This window comes from Rhea americana, unplaced genomic scaffold (assembly GCF_003343005.1).
Source record: "Rhea americana isolate MKP2758 unplaced genomic scaffold, rheAme1 scaffold_154, whole genome shotgun sequence".
Taxonomy (NCBI): domain Eukaryota; kingdom Metazoa; phylum Chordata; class Aves; order Rheiformes; family Rheidae; genus Rhea; species Rhea americana.
In genome coordinates, this window is record NW_028185639.1 from 1,281,707 (window position 1) to 1,295,806 (window position 14,100).

Genomic DNA, 14,100 nt, shown 5'->3' on the forward strand with positions numbered 1-14,100 from the left:
GCGCGCTGAAGTGCTACGCCTGGAGCTGCGTGGAGCTTTGCTGTCGGCAGTTTGTCCCGTGTCCCTTTTATCACAAATTTCTTTTGGCATCACACCCTATGGCTAATTACCCAGGAATGGTGCTGGGAAGGAGGGGAGGACACTGAGGGAAATTGTAGCAAGATTATTAAAGAGACAAAGTGGTGCAGGCCAGATTCTCCCATTTACGTTCCGTGATTTCCATGGGCATAAACAGAGGGAAAATTTGGCCCAGTTTCTTGCACTTGATGCTGCTATTTGTGGTGTGAGAGCTGATGGTGCCTCTGCCAATGGCAGCAAAAGCCTGGGAAGGGTCCTGATTTGTGGCATTGCTCTCTGCCCYGAGAAAAGCAAAACAACAACAAAAAAACCCAACCCCCCCAATAGTTTACTAGGTAATTTTGAAATGCTCCCTTTGCAAGCAAATCTTCACCTGCCAAGCCCATCCTAGGCTGTGAATGCCCATGAGTTGCCCAGAAGCCCGCAGATAGGACTGGTTCCTCATCAAGACATTAAATATGTAACCAACTGGCTGTGAAAAAGAAGGTTTTTGGGACACGTAGATGAAAAAGGCCTAGCAAGCATGCCGAGTCCTCAGCGATGTATTCGTATTCACGGCAGTGACCTRCCCCAGCAGCTTCAATAATCTTCGGGGAATAAAAATTACAATGTAGCCTGTTTAATTTATGTTTGTTTTAAATTAATATGCATTAAATTAGAATATTCAAACATATTTTATTCAGTCATGTTCTTTGAAATGATCATATATTTTCCATTCAGAAGAGTATTATTTTGTCCGGGGCAAAGCGGCAAAGCGGTTGCCCTATCATTTGCTTTTCTTTAATGGAATCCCATCCCACGGGTGTCCGGGAGGGTGTGAAATGCTGCACTGACCAGAAGTCGTGGCTTCAGGGCACGTCGTGGTAAAATTCTCCCATCATATGGGCTGGACTTGGTCTTTTTTTTTTTTTTTTTTTTTTTTAAAAAAAAAAATTTAAAATATTTTTTTTTTTTTTTTTTTTTTTTTTTTTTTTTTTAAAAAAAAAAACTTAAAAAGAATTTACTTGGATGTTTGCTTATTCCTGTTATTTTTAACCAGGAAACTACACATTTCTCTAAAACTGATATAAAAATGACTTCAAGTATCTTGGAAATAGGATAATACACTCAGGATTGCCCGTCCTCAAAATAATCATTTTAAACACCTAATGTRAGACACCATTTTTTGCCTTTCAGTCAAAGCAAAAGGTGCGTTTCAGTCTATGAGTTTTGAGTCTGTGGTAGTAACAGGTAGCCCCCAAAACCAGCAGAAATCACCCAAGCTAGCAAATGTGGCACAGACTCGGTTTGTCTCCTTCCCAGCCCGACTGCACCCCGTGCTCGTGTAACGTCTCCGGCAGCAAAATTTTTGAGTCCCTTGCTGGGAAGTTTTTTATTACCCTGAGGGGACAGGAAAAAATGATCTACATGATTTTCTAAAACAAGAACCTTCACATAAACCAGCATTGAAATGAGCTGGCCAAGGGAGCAGAGCCACTGACTTGTCCGCTCTCGCTCCTTCATCTCGTACATCACTGACGTTTCGAAAAACATTTTTCATTATTTTTCTCTAGGCTTATAAAATAAAATCAGTAGCTTTCATCTGAATTGTGCATACAAGTAGTAAATCCAATTATTCCCTATTGTTGCAAACAGAGCCTACATTTTCTTTCTTTTTTTTTYCCCCTAGTTTAGGGGACACTTGCTTGTGTATTTCTGCAAAATGAGTAATTTATACCAAAATACACTTCCTGCATCAATTACTTCAGTTTTGTGTTTTCCAGCTTTGCAATACAATGAATATTCTCACTGCAGATGTATTGTTTCCTTTTTAATTCTTAAAAGGGAGGAAGCTGGTTAAATATTGAAAAGTCTTGTCCTGTACTTTCAGAATTGGCAAATAAATGAAGTGGGTTCCATTTCAGAAGGTTTTTGAGTTGTTCCCTAAGGCAAAATTTCTAAGCTGCAGCAGAGCCGGGCTGTAACAAGCATGAGCAGTGTCATACATATATACATATATCTTAGGTTTTGACGTTYGAAATCATCCCAGCAGAACTCCTCTTAATTTTATATGTTGCATTAATTCCGAGTAAAGTGTTGCACATTACGGCTCGAATCTGCTGAGTCAGGAGTGCGGGTGGTTTTTTCTGCTTTTATCATTGTTCTTTACGGTTTCACGGAGATCGACTCCAGTTATAATTCAGCCACYCGGGCTGAAGCGGTGCCATTTGGCACGGAGTCCTGCTTCATAGCTCTCTCCGAATTCCCCTCTTCCTGCAAGCGGGCGTCTTCCCTTGCGGCCGGCATCACTCGGGCGGGAGCCGACAGCTGCTTCCCGCTGAGGAGGAGCCGCGTCCCGGCGGCCGCGGCGGGGGCCCGGAGACCCCCAGCGCCGCCCTGCTCTCACCGATACAACAGGAGAGATCAGTGCAATCAAGCAGTGCAAAGTAACGAGCAATTACTGTACACGTACTTTTGCACATCGCTTACACATGCAAGGATATTTCCAGAAAAGTTTTTAAGCGAGTACTATTTATTTATTTATTTATTTATTACAAAGCATACATTTAGAAGACCCCCTAACTTGCAGAGTTTTATTCCAGCCAAACCCTTTCAAGCAATAGGTTTTCCCACAGGCGTTAAACACATGTGCACATGTGCATGGCTTGCGTCTACTTCAAACGTGTTTGATGGTCTTATTTAAGTATCTCGGGTACGATCTTGTTTTTGGGGGGGTGAGATTTAGGCCAGAAAAACAGAACCGTGTATTAGTGTGACTTAATTACTCTATCTCAAAAGGTCTTTGAAATATTGTCTCTGAAATTAAAAGAAAGATCAGATAACTTTGAGATGCAAAATRTAGTAGGTTTTCTGTCTCCACCTTGGTTTACTAAAACATCATGGAATCAGTTTGGTTTTTTTTAGGTGTTAYGGGGCAATGTGAGCTGCAGCACTCTGAAGGCAAAGTGAGGAATCACTTAAATGAGACCAATCAGTGCAAAAAATACCTGTGTTTGTTGTTAACCATAGATGCTGTCTAGCAAGCACATTTTTTTACCTGTATTTGGAATGCATTAAACTATTTTTGCTTCAAAGTAGACATTAAAGCCATTTCTGACCTTTTTCTTTTTGAATTCACCTAGTTATATTCAGCCTGCATTAGGATATTCTGAACAGGTGCTTTTGCTGTCTTAAGAGACTGGACTTTTCTCCAAGTTACTCTTGCTAGTAGTTTAGAGACACCAGCCGTCCTTGAAGGCCAATCTTGCGTGATCTCGGATCGTTGCTATGATCTAAGGTTATATYGTCAGGTTACGTGGGAACTTTTCGATTTTGAGAGAGCGCAGGAGCCTATTTGCTATGGAGAAAGACCGTTGATGTYCATCCAAATAAGCTGCACATCAAAGGCGCTTTCAATGGAGAATTATTAATGTTTGGGACAGCTGATAAAGCACATACAGAAAATATCTGATGGAAATACCTAAATCATTTAAAATGTTTTGTGGTTGGAGGCATTTTAGGTATGTTAATAGTAAATGCCTGTGTGAGGACCAGATACACAGAAACCTCCCCCAGGGTGGATTACGGTGCGAACTGAGGTTTTAGGATACCACTTTCTGCTTACTTCAATGAAACGCTGGCAGCTCTGTCTCTCTGTCTCTGATGATTTCTTACAGAGGTGTGGATTAGGCATCAGTGCGGAGAACTAGATGAAGTCAAACATCGGATAACTCAGTGATCACAGTTACAAAGGCTATTGAGGAGGCAACATTTATGACTATGAAAGAAAACCGTTAATAGGAATTCTGCTCCCTGCAGAGGCGCAGGATTACAAGGTCTCTTCTCCTCAGCGATGTTTCAGACTTCACTTTTGTGGTGATGACCACCTTCCTCATCCCAGCGCCTGTCCCTCCTGGAGCTCTGGAAAGCGCTCTGCACACATGCAATAGCAGGCTGGAAAAGCTGCTTTTTGAGTAGACTTTTTGGCTGGGAACAAACCAAAATGAATTCTCCTGTCTGGATTTTTAGTGTTGGCATGCCCCATGTTGGCACAAGGAAAGCTGACACTTCCATGGCATTTTCAAGGGTTTTAACCTCCATCTCCGCACTACCTAACCACAGCATCACCTAACACCGACCCAGCATTAAGCATTACCGGGCAGAGGAGGACCGTGCCAAGCTCTGTCCTAGGACATGCTTTCACCAGCTGATGCGGCTGGCCCCACTGCGGGGAAAGGTGCCACCTGGCCCCCCTAGTTCTCTTCCTCCCGATCCATGAGGTGGAGATAACCTCTCTTTGTCTCCAGTTGGCTGCATTGYGGCTGGCACTGGGAGTGTGGAAGTCAGGTAAATGTATCTGGGGACTTCACAAGACCCTTTCTTCTGTTTTAAAAATATCTAGGGCTGTTGTAAAAATATCTAGAGCAGGAAGTTTTCCATGTTTTCAGCAATGGGAACTCGGTGTCCTTCTATATGCATTGTCAACAAGCGTACCAGCAGATAAATTATCTGAATAACCCCCTGGAAACAGTGCTGTGACAAACCACGTTTTCTAGGAGCTCCTGAGCAGCCACTGAAAAACACAGTATTTCATCCATTATATCCATTATRGTTCAAGGCTGGATTTGAATGAGCTCCCTGGAGTAGATGGCCTCTACATTTTTGCATGCTCCTTCAGAGCAGACTGCTCCGTTTTCCCCTGTTCAGCCTTCCAGCGCCTAGCGAGGTCCATGCAGAAGTACAAATAACGCGGATGACGAGTCGAGGTGTGGAAACCAGTTCTGTGTACCAGTGAGTACTGGTGAATGAGTCCCTCGAGCCTTCTGCTCTCCTACATAGCAGGTTGGCTCTGAATTTCAGCACAAAATTAGCTGATAAGGTTGACTTGGAGGGTGAGTCGTGTGTACAGCAAATGTGGAGTTTTGTKCTTTTAATCCCTTGTGTATGACGTGCTTTTGGAAATCATACCGATACAGTAATTCTGAACCTCACTGCCACAGAAAACCAGAGCAAGGAAAAGGTAAAATTAGTAAAATTCCATTTCCCTGCTAGAGTGTTGTCCCCCCATGGCCTGGAAGAATATCCCCAGTGGGGTTATTTAATCTCCTTTACAGCACTGGAGAGCCATAAAGAAAAACAATGTAAGAGAAGATTAAACCAAAAAATAGTAGCTTAATGTCTATATTCTAATGCCTGTCGTTCACCCTGTGTTTGTAACACTAATATCAAGAGCATCTCCATGTGTCATGCCCACTAAGAGCTGCACTGGAATGACCTCATCCCAATGGGTCAGGCAGCAAGTCTCATTTTGGCACGAACTTTCTGGCTTGCTGACCAGCGACCCAGAAGCCGACAGATTTTCTCTGTTCCCTCTGCTCTTTTTCTGCCTCCATCCACCTTGCAAAATTTCTCGCKGTGTTTGCTTACAAATGCCTCCCTTTCACACCATGGTGAGGATGAAGATGCAGGCTCAGTCATTTTCTAGCTTTACTGTCACTACAGCGCAAGGCTGCGCTATTCCTCAGACTGCAGTCTTTGTAATGGTCAAAATATGCCATCTATAGCTTTCAGCAAAAAGCACAAAACATTCAGACACTGCAATATTCAAAAAAAAGTGCTGAAAAGTGACAAAATATTAGTCCTAAATCTTTTTGAAATGACACATTATTACAAGGATATTAGTTAATAGTTCTTCTATTTTAAGTAGTTCTTCTGATTTAAGAAGCCTATGTAAAGACTTATTTTAGAGACTGCATATGAATAATTTAAGAATCACTCAATTTGTCTTTCAAAGACTTTGCTATTCTACAAGGTTCATGCAAATGCTGGAACTTGACACCTTGCATCACCAAAGCAAATAAGGTATTTATAGTTAAAAGACAGATTAATGCCCAATAAATCTCAAAATATGGGTAGGTAGGTGTTAGAGCTGATAAGGCAGCGTACGTATGAGACGGAAACTTCTCRTGCCTGGTAGGATGAAAGACCATATTACAGGATGGGAGACATTCCATTATTGCTGATGTAAGCTAAGAATTCAGTGGAAATTGCTTAATACAGGGCGTTTTAAAAACCAGAGGATGTCTTTAGGAGTTTAAAGATTTACAGCCCACATTTTACTTTCTTATATGCGAAAGCACTGGCATATGTGAATAAGGATTCTGAAATGAAAGCGGTTCAGTTTTGCGAGGGCATATCAAAGGAAGGCCCCATGGTCAAGGACGTGCCATAAAGCCAAGGGCAAGGCGGGGGCAAGTGCAGACATCGCTCCTAGGGAAGCGGGCTGAGAGACGATTGCTCATGAGACGTATGCCATATGGAAAGAAGCGCTAGAGAAACCCCCGGCCGAGGASACACACGCTGCATGTTTTTAGCGCTATCCTAGGCCCATATGTGTTCTGGGATACACATATGATATGGAAGTTAAAATAGGGAGTCCAGCTCACGCTGCCGAGACTCCCTTAAATACGGACAGGCTGGCAGTATTCATGTCACAGGATTTGGGGAGGGTCCGGTCATAAAGTGGCCCCCATAAAAACAGAATTACACTGATAAATGGAAACTTCCCCTGCCCCGCAGGTTCAGAACAGCAGTAGGATGCTGCCTGAGAGCCGTATCCCCAAACCTGCACGGATGCGGACACCCAGGTCTGGCACCCAGAGTCACCGCTCTTCAGAGCAGCAGATCGGAGCTGGCAAATCACCTTTTTTGTTCCAGCAAACTTTCTGGACTCAGTGGTTCAACGCTTCCCAATGAAACTTTGTTTCACTGGAAATGTTCAGAGTAGATTTAGTTTTATGCCRTTAAAGGGCTCTAACTCACTATAAAAGGATATATAACTGAAGCATCCCCGTGGATTTGCATCCCCTGCTTGAACTCGGAGCTGCCCAAGGCTTGGAGGAGACCTGCACCCAGAAAGGTTTTGGAGCGCTGCTGTGTCCRCGCACAAGCTGCCCCAGCCCGATCACACGGCAAGGAATGCCACAGCCCTCTAACCCCACCACTGCTCCTACTCGTGACTCCTTTTGCAAGAGGAAGAAACGCAGCATGGGTAACATCCCTGCTTTTAGGTTAATGTTTCTGAACTAAGCGCTAAGTATTATTTACCCATAAAAAACATTTTRCTGTAGTCACTGAGTCTGCTATGGCTACAGATTCCAGCTTCCCGGGCAGCCGGGATGTGCTCACCGCAGGGAACCCTTCAGCCATCGTGTGGCTCCTTCCCAAAACCATCACCAGGGCTCGGAGGGAGCCAGATGGAGATCCTCCCTGCCCACGATTCCTGAACAGGGAGCAATGGCTCTGCCTTTCCTGCCTGCTTTGGTACATAATATGTCCGTTAAAAATTGTTTGTGGTCCTCAAAMGTTATTTTTGTAAATAAGAATCTGACTTCTACTTCAAGGAGCAATTTCCAAATAAAAAGCTGTGGTTGGGATTAGGCATATATTCTGTTTTAGGGAAAAAAAAATGTTTCTATTAAAAAAAAAAGAAAAAAAAAAAGCAGTTCCCACAATAAACTACCTGGAAGCAGCAGGATGATTTCCATGTGTATGTTTCATGCTAAGATATAGGAGAATACAATACACCTTCATGTTGCTGCTAAAAAGTGATATGTACAGGGAAGCTACCAGTAAACTTCAGCTATTCAATGGTGTGTGTAATGTGATGCCTTACAATGCTGCTTGTCTTATGGTGCCATATATTAAATTATATTTCTAGCTGCAGCTCCARCGGAGTGAGAGGCGTGATGCTATAACTGTTGGATGAAGTTCTCCGGCCCAAGCTAYGCAGGAGGTCCAGCTATGCTATCAGAGAACACCCTTCTGACCTTAATATTTTAAATCTGTTCTCCTGCTATGACTTTCTTCCTCTTACCTACTTCAATGTCAGYTGATGACCTAAAGCTTGCAGCAAAAATACTCTCATTAAATGATATTCTACAAATATTTCCAAACTAGATAACTATTCACAGTCTGCATACCTGCCCTTCTCATCTTGTGCTTTTTCTCCCCCAGTAATAGCAGATGAAACTCCCCCAGGATTTTCAGAATTTTTGCTCTTTACTTATATTCTTTCTGCATTCCTAAGCTCAAAAAATGGAAGGAACCCCATTGCCACCCCACAGCATTTTGGAAAAGAGAAGGACACRGCAATGTACGGCGGTGATGGACGCAGTGGAAGAGCCTCAACTCAGGAAACGAAGCAGATGATCGTCGAGGATTGACAAATGCTCTAGTGTAAGCTGAAGCCTACCAAGAAAAACGCTGTGTTTCATGAGAAAGTGCCAGCTGCTCTCAGCCGCTGTGGGGTGACCATAGCCCTGGTGCCGGGCACTGGGTGGCCGGGAGCTGCGGGGGTCTGGCAGGGCCCGGATGCCCCTGCCCTGGAGGGCTGCACTTTCTACTTTGTGCTGAATCTTTGTGCAAGTCTGAGATCTGTTTTTAAACAAAACCTCAGATACATCTGTAGCTGTGAATATACAATAGCCCTGTATTTCTGTCTATACAAACACTTACAGAAACTACTGAAGAACTTTTTTTTTAAAAAAAAACAGCTTTTTCAGATTTCAACGGCATAAGTAAACATATGCTTCTAACAGTGTTTACCTGCAGCAGCATCTGCTTGCGGCAAATTAAAACTTTCAGCCACAGATCTGAAATAAAATTCAACTTAAAAAACAAGATTATCCATCCTGGTGAAAACCAAGCACCAACAAACTGGTTTAAGGAGGCAGCAGGACAGACCTGGCGCTGGGAAAGGTGGAAGACGGGGCGCGTGCCAACGGAAAGGATGGCAAGGTGCACGTGTTTCAGGGACCTGACGCACGTGGAAGGTGTGCTTTGAGGGCAAGACTGGGCATGCAAAGGTCGCGCCTTACGTCGGGAAGTATCTTTGCACAGTGGCACCGCAACAGGAGAAAAAAAATCCTCCTGCCCTGTTCTTCAGCGCAGAACGAGTGATGCCGATCAAGCAGGATAATCAGGGTTACGGCAGGAAAAACATAAGACATCCTTTTCCTTGTCATAGGGAAATATGTCAGCTAAAATGAAAACATACCCTCTAGAAGAATCTTCCCTTCTTTTTTAACTGAGCGAGTATCTGCTTTGACAATGAAGGGGAGAATAATGGATCGAGGAACTGCAATATGTTTGTTTTTTCCCGTTTGCTCTTTGACAGAAAAAAAATAGATTAATGAAAAATTGATTTTCCAGTCTGGTTAAAACTTCTGCTCATCCTTTCACCAGTTAATGCATTTATCATTAATATTTCTTTTCATTTTAATGAAGGGAAAGAGACTCCTGCTTCTTTACAGACCTAGGAACGTTAAGAACATAAATTTTAATGGAACGTGTATAAAATTTCTTCATTTTTCTTTTCTCTGGAAATGTTCAAAGTTTTCAGCCATCCCCTCCTCCTGCTGTGCTTCGTTGGCTGTGACACCCACGATTTCCATACTGACAGCAGCAGAGATTGACAACGTTGACAAACCTTCTTCATTGCTTTGCAGAAATGCCATAACATCGCACAAGGCCTTTTAAAATCCGCTTAGAAAACCACTGCTTTGACATGAACCTCTAATTGTAGGTTTCTGTTCCCTCCAGGGGGGAAACAGCAAAACCCTSGATCTTATATTTAAGCTGTTCACCTTCTAGGCCTTCTTCTTTGGAAAGCAACTAGACATGGCTTAGCAAAAGATAATATTTAAGATTTTTTCCCCAAGACTGCTGCTTTATGGTCAGGAGCTCCCAAAATGCATCCTTGCCATCTGGAGCTGTTATTAGTTCGTTAGTAACACTGTCACCGTGATGATGTATTGCTCAGTRACGAGAGCCCAGCTGGCAGGGCACGTTTTGAAGGTTCGGGCCCTGCAGAACAGTGCTGAGAGATGGCAAATACGGGCAGGGAGGGCGTCTCACCGAGGACCTTCCCGGCTGTCTYTCTGGGGCTAGAGGACAAACCAGTCCGCTTCAGCATTTTGGCTCAAACCGGAGCTGCTCAGAGTCACTGAACTCCCACCTTCTGCTCCGACTCCCAGGTCTGCGGTCAGAGGCAGCAGAAATGTTTATTTTAATTGCTGCTCCTTGCAAGCATCTTTRCAGACCTTGTTATTCTCAAAAGCTTTACCTTATATGATCTTTGGTCAGAGATTTAGTTTTTGGTGTGGAAGCTGCTGATGGTGCCTTGGGCTGAAGTCAGGAGAGCAAAAGGCTGTGAAGGGTGGCCTTGGTCTGGACCAACAAGGTGTGTAAGACCCAACTGGCTTTTCCTTCCTCAGCCGGGCTGATACAGCTCTGCCTCCTGCCTCCACCTGTCTATCTGAGGCAGATTTACCTCCAAGATATGCTCAAACAAATGGCAACGCTTTTTTAACTTTGCATCTCTSTGTTCGCCTTATTATTTCTCTAATGTTCATGTAGAGATAGCAGTAAATCTGTTTAGCAGGGACTTGCTATAGCTATGAATTTTATAAATTACTTAAGGAACAGCCCTATCCTGCATTATTGAAGAGACAGTTTTATTTCTGAACAACAGATAAACTCTAGCATGCAGCTATAATCAATGTGTCTTATTTGTCCAATATGAGAGTTGCTAGTAAGCACAGAAAAATGATATTAAAATATCCTCTTGAGAAATATTATGCAATACGAAGATGGAGTAGCAGATAACACAGGTGACAATAAAATACTGCACCTGTATGACCTTCGCAAGTAGCAGATCAAGTGGCTGATAGGAAGGTGGATACCACCCTCCCCTTGGCCCTTCTCTGCAGGGACGTTCACAGMCATGGCTGCAAACTGCATTAACCACCCCCGGAAGCATTTGTTGCTCCAAAACAGTGTCAGCAGAAATCTTGCAAGCTTATTGATACGGTATTGTCATAAAACTTAATTTAGCAGAAGTCAGAGGAAAGCAAAATCTTTATCTATTCACGCACATTGGTCTTTAGAGTAAAATGAATAGTCATCATCAGGAACGGAGGGTTGAGCTGTGTCAGGCTGCACCTCGAGCTTGGTATTCGGGGAGCAAAAGYCCCACCAAAAGGCTTATATAAAGTTTAACACTTTGAATTATTTTAGCTCCTTTTTAAATCATGAATAGGCTTGGAGGCACCCGGCCTACTTGTACTCAGGAAACGGCTTGCCAAGGCCATCCCGCAATAACACCCGACAGCGGCTCCACCTGCCTCCGGCACAGCTGGGCACATGGGTCTCCCCTCGGGAAGGCAGGAGCCCTCAGAAAGGCAGAAATATTCATTATCGTTACAAGTCATCGGAATAAACCTACAACCAAGAGAAAAGAGTGCTACAATTCATGGATTTCCCATGRCTGTGTGAATGAAGCTTGATTAGAAAATTTGAAAATTTATGTTCATCTCCTGCTGTTTGAAGAGTTCTGCTCAATGGGGTTTGCTCAGACTCAGATGTAGAACCAACGTCTCAATTTTAAATACATTGCATGGTATATGATTTAAACTAGCTCCTTCGTTTACTCTGCGATACCTTGAGGCTTTGACGCTGCTGGCCCGTTTTCGCACCTCATCCTTCATTTTCCAGTGACAGCGGACGGAAGCGTTAAATCTGCAACATGCAAAGACGGCTTCCAGCGGCAGCGTTTCGGGATCTGCCTTTGCCCATATGCCCACAGACTTGTCCAAAACCTGGATTTTGGGGTAATTTACGGCTGTTCTTACTGTGATACAGATGGCTTATTGTTCTGTTTAATCTCAGTACCTGTAGTTTTGCTGAGGAAAATACTATCCTTTTTTTGTGCTGCTCATTTACGTGCTCTTTCTAGAATGTGAATGTGCTGCCTGTTATCTTCACTGACTGATTTTTTAACAAGTTTYGGTGTAGCTAGAACGAAACTGATTTCAGAAAGCTTAAGCTCTCGGAAAGGTTTAACACCACAGAAGGAAAGGCCAAATCGCAGCGAGGCAAGCCCCTTCTGGCCGGAAAGTCGGATTTAAGGCCGCCGTTACGGAGGCTCGTCCTTCCTTCGGAGAAGTGCCTTGCTTCGGAGGCGACGCTCGGGGAGCGCCTGCCCGGCTCCACAGCCGTGCTCTTCTCAAGGAAACAGGTACTTGGCACYGATGGCGTTGCCACCTACCTCCCATCTCCAATCGCTCCTTCCGCGCTGATGACTAGTGAAGGTGATGGCAACTGGCCCAGGAAAGTGGATAAAATCACGTTCTCACAGTTTCTGTGGTTGCTCTTCGCGTGGCCCTGGAGGAGATGGGGCTGGCAGAGCCCTTCCCTGCCTTTGCTCTCCTTTGGTACCCATCTCGAAGTCCTGCAATGTTCAAACCACCAGCCTTCTTCTAGGGCTGTCCCAGAAAGGACTTTGCGAAGCTCAGAGCCTTCTCTAGGACGCGCCATTACAGAGAGGATGTAGAGTAAATGTGACACCAGCCATAGGCAAAACACAGCAAAACATGCTGTCTTTCTGGAAATGCGAAGGCATTACCCCTGTCACAGTGATTTAGTGGAAAGTATTGTTGAAAAGTATCTAATTAAGTTTCTACCTGCTGGGAAATAAGAGGCTTTTCATGGAGCTCACCAGATTAAGAAAAGCCAACAAATCCCTGGTCCAGTATCCTGGACACAGGAACAATAATTGCAAGAAATGCTTTTCTTTCCCCTGTTTTGGTCAACTTAAAGATGAGCAAACATCCTTCCCTTCTCAGGACTTCTGCTGTGCGTTGCCCGTTCTCCCTTCACTCGCCCAAGGGCAACCAGGAAAGTCCCCAGTAGGCCGCCTCTGACAGTACCAAGCAACCTGAATGTCGGCTGTGAAAACCAGCAGGACTTTCCTTGGGTGCTGGTTGTTCTGCTCCAAGCAAAAGTTACAATGTTGGCATGCAAATTGCCAGTCTCGACATCTCAAACAATTTTTTCTCCTTCTACCACCAGAAGAAGTAGAGACACTACCATTGATGAAGCCAGAGGCAAAGTTGAAAGGACCAAAGGAGGTGGTCATATGTCCTCTAATCTTCATCTTCCCCCACCCCCCAACCTACAGTGCATCAAAACGACTCCAAACCTTGCTGTTTCACAAGAGTACCTGCTATGCCTTTTCAAAAAAGCAGTAACGAGGAGCAGAGAATAGCCATCCATTTTCATGAATAGGATAAAATGAACTAAATCACACTAAAAGAAGAAACGGGGGATAGGGGTGCTATTTGTAAAAAATGATGGCTCTTTCATTTACAAAACATTGCGATTAGTTCATCAGAATAACCAGGCACTGATAGTCAAAAGTARTCAAAGGAACACAGGAATCTGCTCCAGAAAAGCAATCTACGTTAGATCACACACACAACCCTCTCAATGTGCCTCCTGGTATATTCGTTAGCTTATGCTACAGACATCTCAGCATCTTTACGACCTTGGTAGCACTCAAGTGACAATTCCTTCTTTTAAGAATGAAGTATCACCGGATACGTTGTCTTGGCACAGTATTTCTTYTAAATTGCTTCTTCTTACTTGTGTCTCTTTTCTATATGTCTATATTCTTACCACCATCCTTGGTATAGAATAGAGTGAAAACARAAGCTGATGGAAAGAAACAAAGGCAACAATGGAGAAAAGGCATTTCTGAGATACATTGCAAATTTTCTTTCCTTAACAAAATCTTGATGAATTCACCTCAGCTGATAACTAGAAGTTAAGGGTTGTTGTTTCAGAATCAAAAGCCTGACCAGGTAGCCTGCAAATAGGTTTCATTTAATAAGGAGAGAGAAGGAGAAAAYCACCCGCAGTTGCTACATACAGAGTGAGACTAATTTACTTTTCCTTAATTAATCGTCTCCATTTCCTCCCTCTTTAGCCTTATCCAACGAAGTGTAAAATACAGGGGTAGATGCATTTTCTGGGATGACTTCCAAACTAAATGTTCTTCAGAAAGTGCAGTGGCACCTAGCAAAGTATTTTAGTGAATCRCTGTCATTAGGCACATCAAATTGACTGAACGGGGGATGCTTTGGCTACATTATTTTACCCATATTCTCTCTGTTCTGATAACAGAGATTATTATCAGATTTT

At 43.6% G+C, this 14,100-nt stretch overlaps 1 protein-coding gene across 1 annotated transcript in view; it reads right to left on the reverse strand.

The window, feature by feature from the left end:
• The window catches only part of TCERG1L (transcription elongation regulator 1 like), a 147,999-nt gene extending 143,841 nt beyond the window's left edge, over window positions 1-4,158 (reverse strand). The window contains exons 1-2 of the mRNA XM_085299795.1: window positions 3,927-4,158; window positions 208-354 (exon numbers count right to left, since the gene is read on the reverse strand). Coding sequence (XP_085155921.1) covers window positions 208-354; window positions 3,927-4,158 — 379 coding nt within the window. The remainder of the gene's footprint in view (window positions 1-207; window positions 355-3,926) is intronic.
• Between the last annotated feature and the right edge of the window lie 9,942 nt (window positions 4,159-14,100).